The 19,545-nt window shown below is 35.9% G+C and overlaps 1 protein-coding gene and 1 long non-coding RNA gene across 2 annotated transcripts; one reads left to right on the top strand and one right to left on the bottom strand.

The window, feature by feature from the left end:
- The first annotated feature begins 389 nt into the window (after positions 1–389).
- LOC139768148 (zinc transporter ZIP13 homolog) lies at positions 390–19,477 on the top strand. The gene is made up of 5 exons (XM_071698057.1): positions 390–1,525; positions 14,778–14,888; positions 15,935–16,182; positions 16,268–16,871; positions 17,193–19,477. Exons 1-5 carry the CDS (start codon positions 1,276–1,278, stop codon positions 17,360–17,362), a joined length of 1,383 nt encoding a protein of 460 aa, XP_071554158.1. The 5' UTR covers positions 390–1,275; the 3' UTR covers positions 17,363–19,477.
- Positions 11,816–13,888, bottom strand: LOC139768153 (uncharacterized). The gene is made up of 3 exons (XR_011717287.1): positions 13,817–13,888; positions 12,433–12,518; positions 11,816–12,333 (listed from the first exon to the last, which is right to left on the bottom strand). It is a non-coding gene; the product is annotated as an uncharacterized lncRNA (long non-coding RNA).
- Positions 19,478–19,545: the final 68 nt, after the last annotated feature.

Genomic DNA, 19,545 nt, shown 5'->3' with positions numbered 1-19,545 from the left:
CGGAGACCGAACGTATCTCCGTTCGAAAAGCAGCGCCTCCGTCAGCCTCGAACGAACGCGACTCGCATCCTCCACTGCGCATCATCGTTGATTCTCTGATCTCTCCTTCCGCGCGCTCTCCTCTCCTCTCCCTATCTTCGCCTCGCGGTCACATCGTTCTCTCTCTCTCTCTCTCGACCCTTTCGCGTTCTCCGTTACTCCGCTCGCGCGGAGCACGAACTAACCCTCGTCGCCCCGCTGAGCCGCCTCTCGTTCCCCACCCGCCATCGCCGACGCTATCCGGACGTCATCCTCGTCGAACGCGCGTCGCTCTCGCGTTCCCTCTCGCTTCCGCTCGTGGCCGCTCGCGGTAACGTGGCCGACGGCTATAAAAGGGGCCTCCTACGGCGCAACGCGCGTCAGTCGTCGTCGGTCGCTCATCGCTGCTACTTTGTGATACACCAGTGAAGCCCGGATAAGAGTGCGAGAGGCAGAAGCGAGCTATAATCGAGCGCGGAAGCGGAGAGCGATAAGGAGAGCGAGAAAGCGGAGCGGACGAGCGCGCGGGGTGATAAGCGGGAGGGGGACGCGACGCGCGTCTCCGCGAGATCGTGATCGCGCGCGTTCAATCGCCACGGCGTCGGTGATGCCTTTGTCCGCGGATCGGCACGGCGGCATGAAATAACGACGGGCCGGAACGAGTCAACGAGGCGGCAGCAGGCAGCGACGACGTCCTGATTCCAAGCGTCCGTGCTCAGTCCTCAGTGTAGGCTAGTCGGTCGCTCGGCGGTCGTTGTCTCTCGGTGTCGATCCAACCGCGACGGGAGAGGTCCATCCAGCTGAATCCAGCATCCGGAGTGGACTGTGGAGCCAGCGTGGAGAACGGCGAGGGCTCGCGCTGAAAAAAGAAAAGGGGAAAAAAAACTGGACTACTGACGAACGCGCCGTCCTTCCACTTGCCGTCGCGGAGACCGTGAGAGATCTGGACTTCGATTTCACGTCGATCGCGTCGATCACGTCGATCACGTCGCGGCGATAACATCGTCTTCCTCGTGGCGCGGCGGAGCGAGGAGGTTATCTCCCGGTGGGAACCGGACAATTGTCCTCCGGCTCGTCAGTTCGACGTCGTCCACGCGCGCGTTTTCGTGCGCGAGAGGTGAACCTTGACCGGGGGGGGGGAGCCCAGGTATTAACGTCGACGTCCGCGTCCCGGGAAGCTTAATTCCGACGTCGGGGAACGTCGAGGATCTTTGAGAACACTTTGACATCGGAGAGAGTCGCGCGACGACAACAAACATGGCCGCCGCGGCGTCGTCGTCGTACGCGTGCACCCGTAACAACTGCACGGACGCGGGATACGTCCTGCCGTCCTGCGACGGCATCCTCGCCGGTGCCGACGAATGGCTGCCCTGGCACGAGATCGTAGGATACTTCTCGTACAATCCGTGGATATTCTCTCTGCTGGGCAGCACCATGGTTGGCCTCACGGGTATCTTCCCCCTGTGGCTCATCCCCATCCAGGACGGCGTGGACTTGAAAACCGGCGGTTAGTCTCCTCTCTTTTCTTATGCAACGTATTACAAAAATACGACGTGAGAGAGAATTTTTTATCTAATCTCCGAGCTCTATCTCGTTCTCGCCTCTCTCTCGGCTCTCTCGTGACTTGCCGAATAACTTTTTTAATTACGCAATTCGGCTAGATCTGTGCGATGTGATTAACGAAGAGAGGGAATCTCAAGCTTACGATTAGTTTCCCGGCTGTGGTCGAAAAATTGTTATTTTTTCCGTTTTAATAATTACTTTTAATAATTATTATAAAATGAAATGAAGAGGTGAATATTAAGCTTAATTTGCGCTGGCTATGGCCGAGTAAAATTTTTTCATCTGTTTTAATAGTTACTTTTATATTCTTGGATGTGTACATACGACGAAATGAAAGGGTGAATATTAAGTGAATATTAGGTTCAATTTCCTCTGACTACGGCCGAGTAAAATTTTTTTAATTTTTTTGCCCTGATAATTACTGTTATAGTCTTGAATGTGTGCAACGAAACGAAGGGGTGAATATCAAGTTTAATTTTCTAACTACGGTCGAATAACTTTTTTAACTTTTTTAATTTTTCCATTTTTCCATTTTAATAATTACTTTCATATTCTTCGTATATAATGAAATAAAAAGTGATTATCGAGCCTTTCCTCTGGCTATGGTGAAACTTTTTTCCATAGTCAGTCCCGGTTTTAATAATCAGTCTTATATTCTGCAATGTGCACATTTTTTTGTACACAATATGAAATTTATCTTAATTGCAAATTATTCTTTGCTTTGCATTTTAATATAATAATTACATATAGATCTTAATCCGCTACTCCGATTTTATTGTCGATGACAAAACTATAACATTTTATGAAGATAATATACTTTGATATTTTTATAAGAACTAATATTTCGTATGTTGTGTAAAGAATTTATCGAACGGAAAATAAATGAAAACGTTAGTCAATGAACGATTAGATTTTCATCGACTATTACGTCTCGATATTCACTGTCAGTACTGAAAATCTACAGTTTACGTCACGTATACTATAGATTTTCAGTACTGGCAGTGAATATCGGAACGCAGCCATCGAAAGTTAAAAATTCTATATGGCAGCGAATCTACATCGTATGTAAAATCTGGTAGTCATTAACGAGTATATAAGGTATTCAAATGTAGATACGTAATACTACAAGATATATGGTATCAAAGTACACAGGCCTAAAATAATTATACTATATACTAGAAGCGACCTCATAGATTTCAATGGCCTTGATATATATTATGGAGGGCAAAGTAGTTGCTCTTTTGAGTAGTTGTTGTACACTCTAAGCCAGTCTTAGCAAAAGTATACTGATTATCACAAATAATAACTTGCTAAGAACGTAAACAGACATAGCATTATTGAACGCGCTTGACGTGAAACTCGTGCAAATATTTCTCAGAATTCAGAAAGAACATTATATGGGATATTTAGCTGAATTTCAAATTTGCCGACGTTATGATTATCATGAACAGATTGATACTTTTTTTTAGTATCATTTATGGCAAATATGTATCCGATACGTGAAGAATAAATCTGCTAACTAAGAATCCGTATTAAAACGTAGTAAATTGTATGCATAGGCAGATCCCCTTCCTCTGCACCTTTTTCCCAAAAAAACTCTAATCTGGCCCAACTCATTTCCAAATGGCGAAGCATTATTCGAGGTAAATAACTCTTCGAGGGTGTAAAGAGAGAAAAATATGAGCCTCGGCAAAATGTAAATTAATTTAAAAAATGTTCTTTTTAAATGTACATGGGGTCAAAAAATCACATTCTATTCATTAGACTTATTTTGTTAATGACTTTTTAATTAACGACGGCTAAAACCTTTTAAAAGTACTCAGGATCGTGTCCTTGATAATATATATCAAGGCCATTGAAACCTGTGAGTTCGCCCCTAATATGCATAATTACCAGGCCGGTAGTGTTGATGTAAATGTATATGTAAAATACGGTAGTCATTAACGAATATGAGGTATTAGGATGTAGATTAGTACGTCTCCCGTCATTGAGACACGGTATCAAAGTACACAGGTCTAATTTTGATATCTGACGCCACTATTTTCTTCACAAAAGAAATATCGTAAATGAAACTCATTACTTTATACAAAATTCGTATAAATTCATGAATTCTCTATTATACACATTAATTTATTTTTTGCATACAATAAAACTGAAAAATCATACAATACGCTGCATGAACGATCGTTGCCTTATCAGTCGCGACTATCGCTCATTTACATAGTCGCGGCGTAAACTGTCCATGTGTTCAGCAATGTCATTCTTGTTTTTGCCGAGCAATCCGGATTAGTAATTATGAGACGATTCTCCAGAATAACGCACGATAATCTTGACGAAAATTGTCGCAATTTGATTCGTCGGCATACATATAAGTCAGATTGCCACGCGATAAGTCATACTTGGCCGAAATCGCAAAATTCAGAGCTTTCCAAATTGCTTCGCATTATTCTATTGCAAATTATATACGCGTGGAGGATAAATCGGAGTTAATCTGAGGACTTTGACCGATTTATATTCTTATGTTTCACTGTTGTATTTTCTTTAGAAATTTGAAACCACAGTTTAGATTTGCTGCTTGATTCCATGTATCGTAAATGGTGTATAATTATAATTCTAGTACAATTGTTTTCCGCGTTCTCCAATATTTTCACTTATTAAATCAACACTGATTGTGCCTGAAATACTATTGTTAACATCTTGATGCATTGATGACCGCAGGTACAAAGAACACGACAGCTTCAAACAAAGCACATAGCTTTTGTAATCAAGTCCTCGTGTAGCTTTGTTTTTAAAAATTCGCTATCGTTACTACTGTAACTGGTAACCACAGTAGGACGATTTACTCAATTATTGAAACTTAACGGAGCAGACGCGATAAAAACGAGAGGGAATAAATTTCTCTCGTTTTTATCGTGATAATTGGTTTTTATTGTGTACTCATCGTGCATTTTCATAAAAGAGCTTAACTCCAGTAATATTTTCCATGGAAAATGACTATAACGAAGTAACAAATCCGTCGTTGAACTCGACTTTTTATTTTTATCTCCCTCGTTGCAGAAATTATTATAGCCAATATGACTATTCTAGTCGTAATAAAAACGAGCCGTTGCATTTTCCTTAACGATAAGAACGACCGAGGTGATTATTTGTCGAAGCTTTCCGCGCCGACGACCGACCTTTTAAAGAAGGCAATTAAAAATGAAGTGGCTTTAAATACGCTGTTCACATAAAACTCACTCGGAATTTCACCTTTTTAATATTTATTATGTCACTGTGTAAGTAATAAGTACCGCATTCAAATGCGGTTCTTTTCGCGAGCACACTAATTAACGTTTAACTACATAGCGAAGCGAAGGCTATACATATTTTATACTTAACAGTGAGCGAGATTATTATATAATCATATGCCCGCAATTATTTTATGACTGGATGGTAGAATAACAGACAATGGAAAGATAAATAAGTTAATCGCGTTTTATTACTATAGTCGCGCGAACCGAAATAGCGTCTGCTCGATTACAAAACGTTTGCAGAAGCCATTTAATTTGTTAAAACGAGAAGCACTGCGGGCAAAGCATAAAAATGTGCCCATTATATGTATACGTACTTCCAACAAAATTACGTTTTACTGTACGCAATTAAATATCGTTCGACAGAGAGCTGCATTCACGCTTGCCTAAAAACAGATCGGTATCGCCACGTGTTGAAATTTAACTACGCACGAGGCGCAATGGAGAGTTTGTTGTCGACGATCGCTGGCAACGGTATCGACGCATATATGTATAGCGTTTCCACCGAGAATTGCGAAATAACGGGAAATTTGATGAATAATGACGCGCTTCATTTGTATTTTATCATTCTGATAAGTGACAGCTGCGCAGTTCAATGACATTGCGGAAGACATCGACTCTCCTCCGACCCGATAAAATTAGTCTTGGTACGTGGTATAAAATCGATAAGTCAATTCTGTCCGATGAATTATCATACAATGTTTATTGTGCGACATGAACGTCGCGACATCCTGCGACAGCTGAAAATGAAAATTTTGCAACACGTTGTTTTAACACACAACTCTAAAGGCCGTCACACACAAAATGCATAACGTCGCATAAGCATAGCATAAGACCGCTGGACCAATGAGCATCTTACGTAAATTAATATGGCGACATTATGCTGGATGCTCATTGGTCCAGCGGTCTTGTGCTATGCTTATGCTACGCTATGCATTTTGTGTATTATAGCCTTAAAGGTCTACCCAGACAAACTTGCATAGCGCATAAACATAAGCATAAGAAAATTGATTGGTCCATATACATGTGCATAAGGAAATAGACCAATCCATTTCTTTATGCATATCCTTATGCACCTATGCAAGTTTGTCTGGATTGACCTTTAATCTTGTTTTTCGTGGAGCCTCCCAGAGTACCTTTGGAAAAGCGACAAATGCGTCAAAGCTACAACAGTCGGTTTACATAGAAACGCTAAGTACATTGATGTCTCAAAGCGACAGAACAGTTGGACTGTGCATTTTAATATTTTTCTGTGAACAGCTCTTTTGAAGACGGGAAGAATATAACTTGTTTTCGTTCGTTTTATTGTCTGATAAATCGCACGGTAATATACTATAAAGTGTAACGTATTCGACGTCCGAAATCTTGTATAGGGGAGACCGGGGCTAAGCCGACACTATTTTTTCAAAGGCAATTTTTAATATTTAATTAAAATTTTTAGGCAAATTCAATGGTACATATTTAAAGAGTGTTTCTTCAGGTACAAAATTGATTCAGGAAGTTTTGCTGTACGTCGCTTTGTTTTGCCGCCAGGAAAGGAAAAGTGACGCGAAGACAAATTTTCGAATTGAAAAATGCCGGGGCAAACTCGACACCCCGCCGGGGCAAACTCAACACTTTGTCTGATCGACACAATTTGATCTGGAACTTATTTTTTACTGTCTGAAAATGAAAATACATGTTTATTGTGTATTTAAAAGTACAAAATTCGGAATAAAGTAGCTAGAACAATCATTTAAAATAATGAAAACAAAAATTGTTGAACTTTCAATTATCTTCATCTAAACTCATGTCTGAAAAACAATTAATGCAGGTAAACTCGCGATCGGACGTGCGCATACATTTGTCATGAGCCATACGGCTGCATGACAAGCATCGTTTGTTACTGGAAGCCGACGAAACGGCGTGTGTTGACTTTGCCCCGGACGTCGTTTTTCACTTTTGTCACTTCAAAACATGAAAATTTTGAAAATATGCAAAAACGATTATCGGATTCATATAGAGCATCAAATTTCCCATCAAAATCACTTACCGGTAGATTCGCAAGAGTAAAGCTCGATGAAAGAGTAGACATTTTCGAGAGATCAGAAAAATTACTTTTCACTATCAAAAACGCTTATGTCGCGTTAAAAATTACACTATAACTCAGAATGTTACCAAATTCCGTTGATAATACTGGCACATAAAGACGCATTTACAGTAGGAAAGGCAAGTTTCTACGATAGATTTAAATTGGCAAAAAGCCTAGTGTCAAGTTTGCCCCGTTGTCGGCTTAGCCCCGGTCTCCCCTACTTGTTTGAAAACTTGGAGCGTTTTGGTACGATCTACCTAATAGCTATTCGTTCTCAGAGAGTTTCTGTCAGTTGAAGTAATCCGTAAACAGCCGTCCGTAACGTAACCCGAGAAACAGCCGTCGCATGATGGTTTTGCATGGTCGCAGCTGGACAGAAAAAGAGGAAGCTGCACATATTTGCGTTACCGTCTGCCGCGGATATACCTTTGGAAAAATAGCGAAAAATATCTCAAAGCTACAACAGCTCGTAGCTACAAGCTACACAGGAACGCACGCTAGATACGCACACCAAAGCCAACATTTTCGAGCTTTGATATCGAGCCGAATCTCGTCGCACCTCCCTCGAAAAAAACCAGTATCTATATTCACGGAAACGCGTCTGACGGTATTCGCCAAAATTCCATTCGCGCCGATAACATTTGGCGAATTTGCGGTTGCTATAATGGTGACCGTGGTGACAATTGGAATCGATCGTGTTCTCAATCGCCGCCGCTGACTTTAATTAACTTTCGTATACGGAATCACGCCGATACGACGCGATGCGAAAGTCCGTTTCTCATCCGCTGGTTTTCCCTCTCTCTTTCTTCGCATCTTCTTGCGCGAAGATAAATGATACATTGTTTCTTTTGTTCCTTTCTCACAATCGAGGCGAATAGATGGATTTCCGCTATTCGCTGAGACGCCCAAGTTGATCGTACAACGTAACAGCGAATTTATCGAGAGCAAGCGGTTTTAATTGGCTAGATAAACATGTTTCTAAACGGAACTGAAATTAACGAATCGCAGTTAGACGCGCGCTTCGGCATTTCTCTCGCAAATTCAGATATATTCTCGTTGTTCTCATTTTGCGAGTAATACCGCAGTTATGTCCACGTTGGAGCGGCGTGTCATAACTTTCTCTATTATCTCGTATTTTCCGAATCAACGGTGCGGTGATTCCAAGTTATACTAGTGAGATTAACGGTAAATGTTACATCGCCAAGCCAAACTTTAATAGTTACAAAGTTTCGTACAAAATTACAAATGTAGAAAGTTGCGAAAATTTACTCGTTCCCCCAATGCGCGAACACAAAAACTCGTATTACGACACCGACTTTTTCTATCGACGATTAAATTGCGTGTCGGCGACAAAAAGATTCATTCGCGCGCCGATCCGGAACCGTCGTCGGACCTTTTCACGTTGCTTTTACGAGCTATTTCGCGAAGTTCGCATCTATCTTTGCATTTAAAAGCGTACATTCCAATGAACTTACAATTAAAATCAATTTTTGCAGGTTTAAATCCATTTAAATCAGTAGTCCAGGACAAGAATGATGTAGTATTGAAGATTAAAGATTTTTTACCAATTAAATTAATCAATTTTTAATTTAATTTAATTGTGGGTTTAATATTAACAAGGTATTAACAAGACAAGCAATTAAGCGTTGAAAAATTGAAATAAAACGTGGCTGTCCATTAAAATACAATTAAAATTTATTTCGAGTTTATCAAGGAATTACGTTTATAAAATTTATAGCAAATTTTATAAGGCATATATATCACTTTTGCAATATATTATGTGTACATATTGCAATCATTAATCTCAAGCCAGACAATTTTAGTTTTTATCGCTAAAAGTCCGTGGAAAAGTCCGTGTCGCGTTAAAAAGACATGTTTTTTTTCAAGTCACTCTCAAATAAAAATAGTAACTTTAATCACCTCGCACTTGAATTTTTTTCGCTTTTTATCTAACAGATCTTCCGAGCGATATCAATTCAATGAAAAAATAAATGACAAGAAGATTTATATATGTATTAACAAGATATTAACAAGATTTATCACTTGATACCATATGAATTATCTTTTGTGCCAATATTGAAGATAAAATCAGCATCCCATTATCAATTATATCGAATCAATTATTCTGAAAATAAGATGGTAATTTCACAGAAAAAAAAACAAATCTTTTAAACTGTTAAATATTCTTTTTACTTTACATTTCCCTGTGATAATAATTTTTTCTATTAAATGAGGACAATGAGAATTGCAGAACAGATTTTATCTTTCATGCATTAAACGCACCAACTTGCATATTAATAGATTTTACCGTGAACTTTGTTCATCAAGTTATCTACAATCTACATCGTCAATATTGCATGTTAAACTACTTTTGGAACTTTGATCGATAAATACTTCCCAACATTTGTGTCGGTCTAATAGTTTTATTGCCGTCGGCGGTCATACGTTACGCGCGTATTTCTGCGTCGCTAAAATAATCTGAAATAATCGATCAACTCTCTTGATATAGTAAATTTATTTTTTCAACTTTATCACAGATTAAATCTTTTAGTTTCACCTCTCTCCCCTGCTTGATGTGATCTCAACTTTAACTAATTCTCTAATCTCACAGTTTTTACAATTTACAATCAAATATGATTATTGTCATATTTGACGATCTCTATATCGGTAACATCGATATAGAGATAATGAAACTCTTTTTTCGCTATAGTTATATATAATTATGACGTAATTCTTTAAGTACTAGACGTTTCGAATTCACTTATTTTCTTATTTTCCCTTACTTTCTATGACTACCCAATCGATTTATCTCAATATAAAAATATAAAAACAGTAACTAAATATTTTTTTATATTTTATACAAATTAGCAGAGTGGAACAATGAGCGTAGTTCTGTGTTATATTAATTTGCATATTATTTAATATACATATACATTAATCTATATACGAAAACAACGATACAGCTCTCCAGATATACAATCAAATTAGTAAAATACATACAAAGGCAAATGAGAGGAAGCGCCGGTGGTGAAGCGAACGTAAATGACATATTATACAATAAATTACAATAACATATACGTTTCGGTCTTAGGTTTAGACTCTCTTCAGTGCAGAATAATTAAATTAAAGAAGTGCATTTAATTTGTAATTTATTGTATAATATATAATTTACGTTCGCTCTATCCCCCACGCTTGCTTTCACTTGTCTTTATACATATTTACTAATATATGTATGTATTTTACTAATACATTAATATTTTTGCGTGATATTATTCTTTCACGAACTACAGAAGAAAAATATAGCGACTTATTCTAACCATGTATACGATAATACAATTGTCACATCTGTATTCTCAAGATGCGACGAGTACCACTTCGGAATTCTTGGCAACGCGCATTATGAGACTGCCATAAAAAATACAAGATAAAATAATCAATAACAAAACAGTATTCTCAAAGAAATTTAATGTTATCTTTATAATAAATATTTAATTCTATATTCTTGTAATATTGTATAATTCTTTAACTTTTAACATTAATCGTTTCACCAATGGAAATATGTTTCGCGCTACAAATTTTGGCTAAAAATAATTTAGGAATCTCACGTTGCGTTAATCTTTACATAATTGCAGGTTTTTAGCTTGCCAAAGTGTACTAATTAATTGTCAGAGTAATAATGCGTTGGATTATATCTTCATGAAAAAGAAATTAAATTTATATATAGAAAAGACACACAATACGCTTGTTAGTTTTTTGAAACATCTGATAAGATTGTCAGGATTTTTGCCACCGTAGTTTCATGTATTTTCGAAGTCTTCGAGGAACCTGTTGTTACGATTCGCTGTCACGATCTTTCGCCCTGCTATCTTCTCGAGAACGTTGGAATCTCTGCACACGCCTATTGTGCAGTCCCGTGGGACGATAATCATTTATTTATCAGTCACGTGTCAGGAAGCCTGATACTCGCGTAATACTGGGGAAAAACCTGCAAACATGTGCATGTCGAGTATGTACGATCGTGCACGATTTATTTTAATATCAGAAATAATCTTACATAATTGTACTGATAACTGCGTAAAATGTGAATATTTTATGTGAGTCTTGTGAAGATGGCAATAATTCGATTGACGATACACATTTATAAGATAATTTGAGCATTTATGTCTAACAATTAAGACATCTTCCCTTGTTTGATTGCAAAATTGTTGTGTTTTGTTAAATTTGCCTTACTCTCCTGAATATTATAAAAATTAAATTTAAAATGTCATTAATGTAATGCGAGAAAAGCCTGTAATTTATTGTCGACAAATCTAGCATTTAAAATAACTCATTAAAGAAAAACATGATTATATTCCGAAATTAAATCGAAAAGTTTTAATATTCGTATATTATTATGTAAATTTTCCTATTACATTTACAAAATAAATCCGTTAATTATTAATGGTTTCATTATGCGGTTTTTTAGTACCTTAAAAACTCAGTTACAGCTATTCTTCGTACGTATTCTCCATAATTCTTGGTGTAATTCTATTACCCAATGGAATTATTATTCCAATAGCAGTTTCGACATCGACATCTATTACGAATTTGCGACAAGTATCATTATTCAAATTACGAAGTACCCATCATTATCTCTCTTTATGCGCATCTTGCTGCATTTTAACAGCGTTCCCAATTTTCTTTTTTTCTTCTCATTTTTAATATATAAACATGAAATTGTCCCCAAAATCTATAGTACTGTTTTATATTTATAGCGTCGTAATTTTAATTATTTAGTAATTTTTACATGAAAAACGAATAGAGGAAAAATCAGTTTTAGCACACTATTCGAGAGCTCGATATCAAAAGAGATAAATTAATTGCACACACGCTTCTAGGAAATGTGTCAATAAATGCTAACTCTCGCAATGCGTGCGATTATTGCAACATATAAAATGCCCGACGCAATAAATTTTCAAGTACACATCGAGATACAATAACAAGGGACATAAGTAAAGGCATTTTTTCTCGAACGGAGCAATTAAATTGAATTAGAACGTAAATTCTCTTGAAAATTACTAATTGTTTTTTAGATTTTGTTAGTATTTATTCAATCATCAGAGTAATATTCTGCTAGTTATTATTTATACATTAAATATGTATTACTTGTATATTGAATTTTCCAAGTCTCGCCTCGCACATTTTATGACTAACGTCGTGCTGATGCTGATGAAGATATTCTCATGTGACACCGTGCACGCGTTCCAGAGAGATGTTCCGCGTAACATCGTGCTAGGTTTACCTCCTGTGTTACGCAACAGGAGTGCAGTTATATTCTTTTTTTAATCTTATATGATTAAACGCACGTTTTAACGCACAAACGTGCTGCTTATCCGCAAGCAATTGCTCAAACTAAAAACAAATACGAGAGATAAAGCGTGTGCTATTGTTACATTGCCAGTTACATGCACGATGCACGTTTATAGGTAGAATTTCAAATGAGATACACACATTCCTCGCGCTGCAAGCGATGTTTCCCCTTGGGAAGAAGACGTAACTCACAAAGCTCATTTCAGTAAATCAGTCTTTGATCCAACCTATAGGTTATGAAAAATTTCAGCTTTTTGCCTAGCTCTTGTACAAGAGTGGATCGTTTTGGAGAATAACAGATTGCACATATTTTGAATGAAAACTCGACATACGTCGCAGATCTTTTTCACACTTATAATCTTCAAAAAAAAACTTGTAAAAATTTAATATTTAAAAACCTTTTGATTTATATATTCAATTTATATATCTTTATCATGTTTCTAAAAAATTAAACTTTTCAAAAAATTTATTTGATGAAAACATTATATTATGATATATATAATATATATTACATATTATAATAACGTATAATATTATAATGCAATGAAGAATAATGCAATAAAAAGGAAAGGCTTACTCATAGAATTACTCATAGAATAACGCTTGTTTATGAAAAGTAGAATTTGCGTGAGAGAGAAAAAAATATCCTTATTGTCCAATCTTATCTGTCTGCACCGTCAGCACGTTGCACATTTACTTTCTAGCAACATTTTGTTTCTCTTTCCATTCCGGTTATATTAACTATACCGATCGAATCTTTTTTTTTTTTTTTTTTAATTGAAACTGATGCAACCTAATGCCGATATAGTGTAATAATAATACGTCTGCATCAGAAGTAGGTCGTGATATCGGACAAGTTGTCGATGTGTCGACCACACGAATTTACAACTGGCTAACAATGTGCTGGTGTCCCGGAAACTGATTATATTTCTTTCCGTTCATCCGATTCTGTATGGTTAAATTGACGCTGACATATCAGAAATAACATTTCCTAAGAATAAGCTAGTCTTGTCAATAACAACAACGTTAATGAAAATAATATGCGAATTTATGGAATAATATTGTTGAAACACTATGGGATATTTATTATACGGATATAAATAAATCTATCATCGGAAATCTGTCAAATTGAGACGTCGCATTGACTTATCTCTCATTGCAAGTTATAGCGAGTCAAAACTCATATCTTTAATGTCTATTTCTATTTCTTTTCTAGTTTTTTATAGAACTAGAAAGACAGAAAGTAAGTTAAATCGATTGAAGATCTCCATCAGTAGAAATGAACGTAAAGACAACCAAATTGCGACGCTCGTTTACTGGTGATTGTTTCATAAAGTTGAATAGTTCCTGATTGCAGTACAAGCGTGTACATTAGAATTCTATGACAATAGGAAGAGAAATTGTTTAAAACATCTTGCATTTTTCTTCGCGACAGTCCGAGAGCTGCGACCTGCGACTAACGAGTTCAAGAGAAGAACGCTGATACAATCGTAGTCGTGTCAAAATGAGATCAAGGCCCGCTCACGTATTATTTATATTCCTTTTCCTCTCTTTTCCCCATGAATCACACGTTGACATCACAGTCGTTATCATCTGGTGACCTCCTCTGCATACTGTTGCTGCAGCAGAGCAGATATGCTACTGTTAGTCTATTAGCGGTTATCAATTGCGTCGAACGTCATACTATATACGCAGAATCATAAATTTTTTATTTGTCATCACACGAGCTAGTCGCGTATGCTTAACGTGATGCGCATGCCTCATAATTTATGATGCACCGTATATACTTTCCTAAATAGATAACTGCAGATATTGACTACTATACATATACTATTAACTATTATAACTGCGTATTCCGTAATTAACGTGTCTTTATTAACAGCAGTTGCAATTAATTAATTAACTTTCTTTCTCGCGATATTTATGATTATTTACTTCTTTTTCTGCGAAGTACATACATGCAATTTAAATAAATATTGAGTAGCCGGGAAGAAAAGTTGATTTTTACCAATTTCCACCGCGAGTATAAATCGACGTGGAGAAATTGTTTCGAGAAGAAACCTGAGCGTTGCAAATCTTCCATTTATGCGATCTAAATATGAGATAAATGTACGTAGGCAATATCAGAGCGAGTCAATTGCATCGGGCGCACAAATTCCGTGACCTACGCGCAAAGAAGCGTAACGCCCGTACTTCATTTTGTCGCATGAATTCGCTTCAGACTTATCTTCGTCTACCATACGCGTCCGCAACGATATACGTGAACGATTGATTGCAGGATTTATGGTTTCCATCGTCGACTGCATTTTCTCATATCACACATTTTGCTCCTTGCTCTTATATCTTTTTCCTTGTTGATAAAATACGAGCTCTGCGTTTCAAGATTTTCTTTAATCCAATCTCAAAGTCGAATTTGCAATTTAAATGTTCTATCTGTCTAATCCGCACGTATGGAATGAGCATTAATTTTATATTTTTCCTTGCAGAAAACGGCGGTACTTTGAAGATCCTTTTGAGCTTTGCCGTAGGCGCATTGCTGGGCGATGTTTTTCTACATCTTCTGCCGGAAGCATTTGCGAGCGAATTTCAAACAAGAGGTAATTTCATTTGTTTTTCATATAGAACTTTCTTCCGTGTACATACGCGGTGACGTAACTAAATGGATCTATCTTATCTCACAAGGAAATTTTCATATATCATATTGATAAGATTGAGCTTGTCGTAAAAAATATATATATAAAGTTGATTACAATAATGCAAATGAATAGAATTACTTCATGAAGAATAATGGGTAGAAGTAAATCTACACACACGTGTATAAAAAGAACAATTTTTATCACGTATAAGATTTACATTCTTTCATGCAATTATTAAACTAATTAAACGAGTAATACGGTTGCATGATGTATTTGTACCGTTTGTACGTCATGCAAAACTAACGGCGTTAGGAGAAAACGTAAAAATAAAACCGAGTAGCCTAGATTATCTACATTAATAAACCTTTGCTTGATATTTCTGGTATGGCGAAATCCGACACAGTATGAATATGTAACGAATACGATACAATATATCTGGTATTCCTGGCTTGTTCTATATGATATTGCACGCGTATTACATATAGGTTCTGAATGCGCTTTGCAACGTCCTGCACGTTAACGGAGTACGACTGCGGTCAGTGCGGTCTTGAAGAGCATCGCCGAGAGCTTTATGAACGATTTAAGCGGCGGCTTCGAATTCTATTGTGCGTCAGTTGCAGATTTGAATTGCCAGCTGCGTCCACGTAAATTAAATGTCCCTCCGACCGAACCGCGTTAGAAATTCGAAGTGATCGGCGGACTGGTAATATCCGTGTAAATTGCTCGGTTTGAATTGCAAATTTCCTAGCTTTCATCTTATATTTCTTGCGTCTTTGTCGCCATTGTCAGTAGAAAGAAATAGTCAAACCGTAATAATAAATTACACAATCTAAATAACAATTAATATTAAAAACTCGTTAAAGAAAACAATGCATTACGACTGTGAATATGGATCAGTCTTATTTAGTGATGTTATAAATGATACTTTAGTAATGATTATAAAATTAGTTTATTTGAAAATATTTTATTTTTATTTGACTTACCTTTTTTATGTATTTTATTTACAGCCAAAGATAATCACGCGTCTACGCCCGCAGGCTTGTGGGTGTTGTCCGCCTTTCTGTTCTTCGTAATCGTCGAGAAACTCATCGCCGCTGTAAACGAGGAAGCTCCGATCATTGCAGAACAGCAGACTGATGAAACTTCGATCAAAGATGTAAATAAAGAAAAAGAGATGGATAATAATAATTGTATCACAATGACGTGCACTGAGAAGAACAGTTTTCTAAAAAAGTGTCTGAAAAATACGACCGAGGTAATGTAATTAAAAATCTAATGCTATAATATTATTTAAAATCGATAATAATTGTCTTATAATGATCGAACACGTTTTGCAATAGGTACAATTTCTGGAAAAACAATCCATTAAGATGGAGTTTGCTCAAGTCCCAAAGATCAGTATCAAAGATATGCGAAAGAACGGTTTTAAAGATGCTGATATTATGAAATCTGCATTAGCAAGCGAGTGTCCTAATGACGAATGCCCGCTGGTCGACGAGGCGAGGAGCTGCTTGAAAAAACTTGCGAAGACTAATGGCTTCACATCGGCGATTTCACGCGTTGACTCTCCATGCGTACGCTCACCGAGCAATATTGCCAATATTGTTAATCGTTTGACTGCAAGGACAAAAAAATTCACCTCCGACTTGTTCCGCAAACTTTTCAATCCCAAATCCTTTCCCGGATACCTAAATCTTTTGATGAACTTCCTCGACAATTTTACTCACGGTTTATCTGTAGGTGGCTCGTTCCTAATTTCCTTCCGTGTAGGTGTCCTCAGCACGTTCACTATATTGGTGCATGAAATACCTCATGAGGTTGGCGATTTTGCTATTCTATTACGAAGCGGATTTAGCAGATGGGATGCTGCGCGGGCGCAGTTAATCACAGCTAGCGGTGGGATCGTTGGTGCTCTGGCAGCCGTCTCCTTTTCCAGTGGTTTAGGTAAATATTTTTCAAAATTTGAAACGTAAAACGATCTATGAAAACTTGATAAAAATAATGAAAGATAAATTAATCTAATAACAATATAGTTGCATTTTTATTAACTTAGCTGTAAAAATTTTATCGATATTGACATTACAATGTTATTTATTTTATAATTTTTTTATAATTTATTTATTTTATCTATTGCTTTGCACAAAATAATTTCTAAATATTTTTATAGCATATTATATAAATAATCTAATCTTACTAATATCTATTATATAGATATTAGAATTTTGTTGAATAGAATTTATGAATTTATATCTAACATTTTTTCAGAGGAAAGAACCAATTGGATATTGCCATTGACGGCAGGAGGATTCATACACATTGGTTTAGTGACCATCCTGCCCGATCTGTTGAAAGAAACGAATACAAAAGAATCTTTGAAACAACTTGGCGGTTTACTTTTGGGAGTCATTATCATGGCTGCGTTAATCTATGTTTAGGTCAAATATACTTTAGTGAAGATATAGTTATGCAGAGAAGTTTGTTATGTTATAATGTAAATTTCAGTTGTCTTGATATGCATCAGTACAATATTCTGAAGTTGCCATAAAGTTATACAATACTTTTTCTCTCTACTATTTATTGAAAGAGCACATGTGGTATCTTTTTTTATTGTCATCATTATTTTGAGTATATGAAAATAATTTATGTTAAATTATAAAAGAGTCGTTTATCGTCCTCCTTCCTCGCTAGTGCAATTCCCATTTCGAGATTAAGTAACAAGGAATAAATAGTTGTAAAATATTTTCTACTAAGAATATTTTTCAATATAGAAATATTAGTCCAAGATTATCACAGTCTTTCAGTGAATAACGTAGAGAGAGAGAAGGATGAGAGAGAGAGAAATAGAGAGAGAGAGAGAGAGTGAGCGAGAGCAAAAAAGAGAGAATTTGTATATTATTTTATCAAAATTAAGTTACTTATCGCGTTATAATGACAAGATGATTTGAGAAATGCTATTGTACATCTCATTTAATTTATATGCACACGCAAATATGCAAATTTCATCATAAAGTACAATATTAATATTTTTCCATAACTAATAATTTTTTCTAAGAACAAGACAATCTGACATCAGTTAAAAATTTAATTCAAAGTATTGACAATTTTTCATAATAATATCGATTGATAATGATATAAATATATATTAGAGGTTTATGCACACTTTGAATTTCTCTTAACATTACCTTTATGCTGTGAATATTTATTTCATCAAAATACAAGGATGTGCATTTCATAAATAATTTAATACCAATGAAGTATAAAGTTAAATCTTCCAAATTCAACTTTTCAATTTAGATAAAAAAAATTGAAATTATGTTTTCAATTTACAATTAAAAAAAAACTAAAAAATTAAGTAACGAAAAGTTGCGTACAAACTTGGTAAAATCCGGGGTTGTGCAATATATGTCAATACTAGGTTTAATTTTTAACTGATATTGCATTTTGCTACTAGACAGATTATCAGTTATACTGCGACATGCTGGGTGCTATCAGTGTTGCCTTGTGATAAAATTGTATTTATGTATATGTACATTTAAATTATATACGAACGCATAACAGGAGGTTCATAATAGTTATTTTGTCATTAATAACGTGATAACGTTATACATGAGACTACGAAGAGAAAATTACAATAGCTAAATAAGTTTCTTTCCATTCATTACAACTTAATTATGATAAAATAACATACAAATTCTTTTTTTTCTTGCTCTCAAATTTTATAAATTCTGAGTTTAGATATAGCGACCTTTTTAACATGTTTAATAAAACCTGTTGTAAAATCGCATGGAGACTACGTTTTGACCACGTGAGACCCAATGAGTAAATTGTATAAAGCGAAATTAATTATGTTCCTTTTTCATCTACGCCTATACTAATTGACATTAAATATTTACGAAGTATGTATTCTTCTATATCTTAATGCAAATATTCACGGCCAAAAAAAGCCCCAAGAAAAATTTAAAGTACGCAGAATCCTTTGATATATTTCCATCTTTATCGATATTAAAGAAAATTGTGTATGATGATAATATATTTTCATTAAGATTTATAATAAAGACATAGTAATGTATCGCGTCAAGTATATCCATGAAAGGTACTACTGTGTATCTTTTCCAGATCGAGCTTCGTATTTCGTTAGATATCTAGCTATATATAAATCAGATGAAATTTAGATAAATATACCTACGGGATGTAAACTTTGTTAAATTTTCAATTTGTAAAGACGAATGCAACTTCCAGAAGAAATTTAGCTCTTGTAATTTTCTCTTAGCCTCGTGTATCATGCGCAATGTTCATACTTTATGAGTTGCACAAGATAACGCAATCCTTGTACTTAACAGGTGAAAACAAGGTATTACTTCATTCAGAGTGCATGATACAGGAGTGCTCTTTTCTGCACCTGTAAATAGAGACCCTATTTGGGGAACTGGTTAAAATTTAACATCTTTTACAAAAATATTTTCCATGTATTATATGGTTATATAAATGAAAACTGTTCATATCTATGTAATCTCTAATACTATGATTTGTAAATAAAATATACTATTCTACGATTGTTCATATTTCACTTCTTTTATATTAAATATATATGCTACAGGAACTTTCAGACAATAAGATG

The sequence above is a fragment of the Temnothorax nylanderi genome, unplaced genomic scaffold (assembly GCF_030848795.1).
Source record: "Temnothorax nylanderi isolate EJ_2023f unplaced genomic scaffold, tnyl_v1.0 TNYL_tig0014_pilon, whole genome shotgun sequence".
Taxonomy (NCBI): Eukaryota; Metazoa; Arthropoda; class Insecta; order Hymenoptera; family Formicidae; genus Temnothorax; species Temnothorax nylanderi.
Note: the sequence above shows the minus strand (reverse complement) of the source record. Positions and strands in the feature narration are given on the sequence as shown.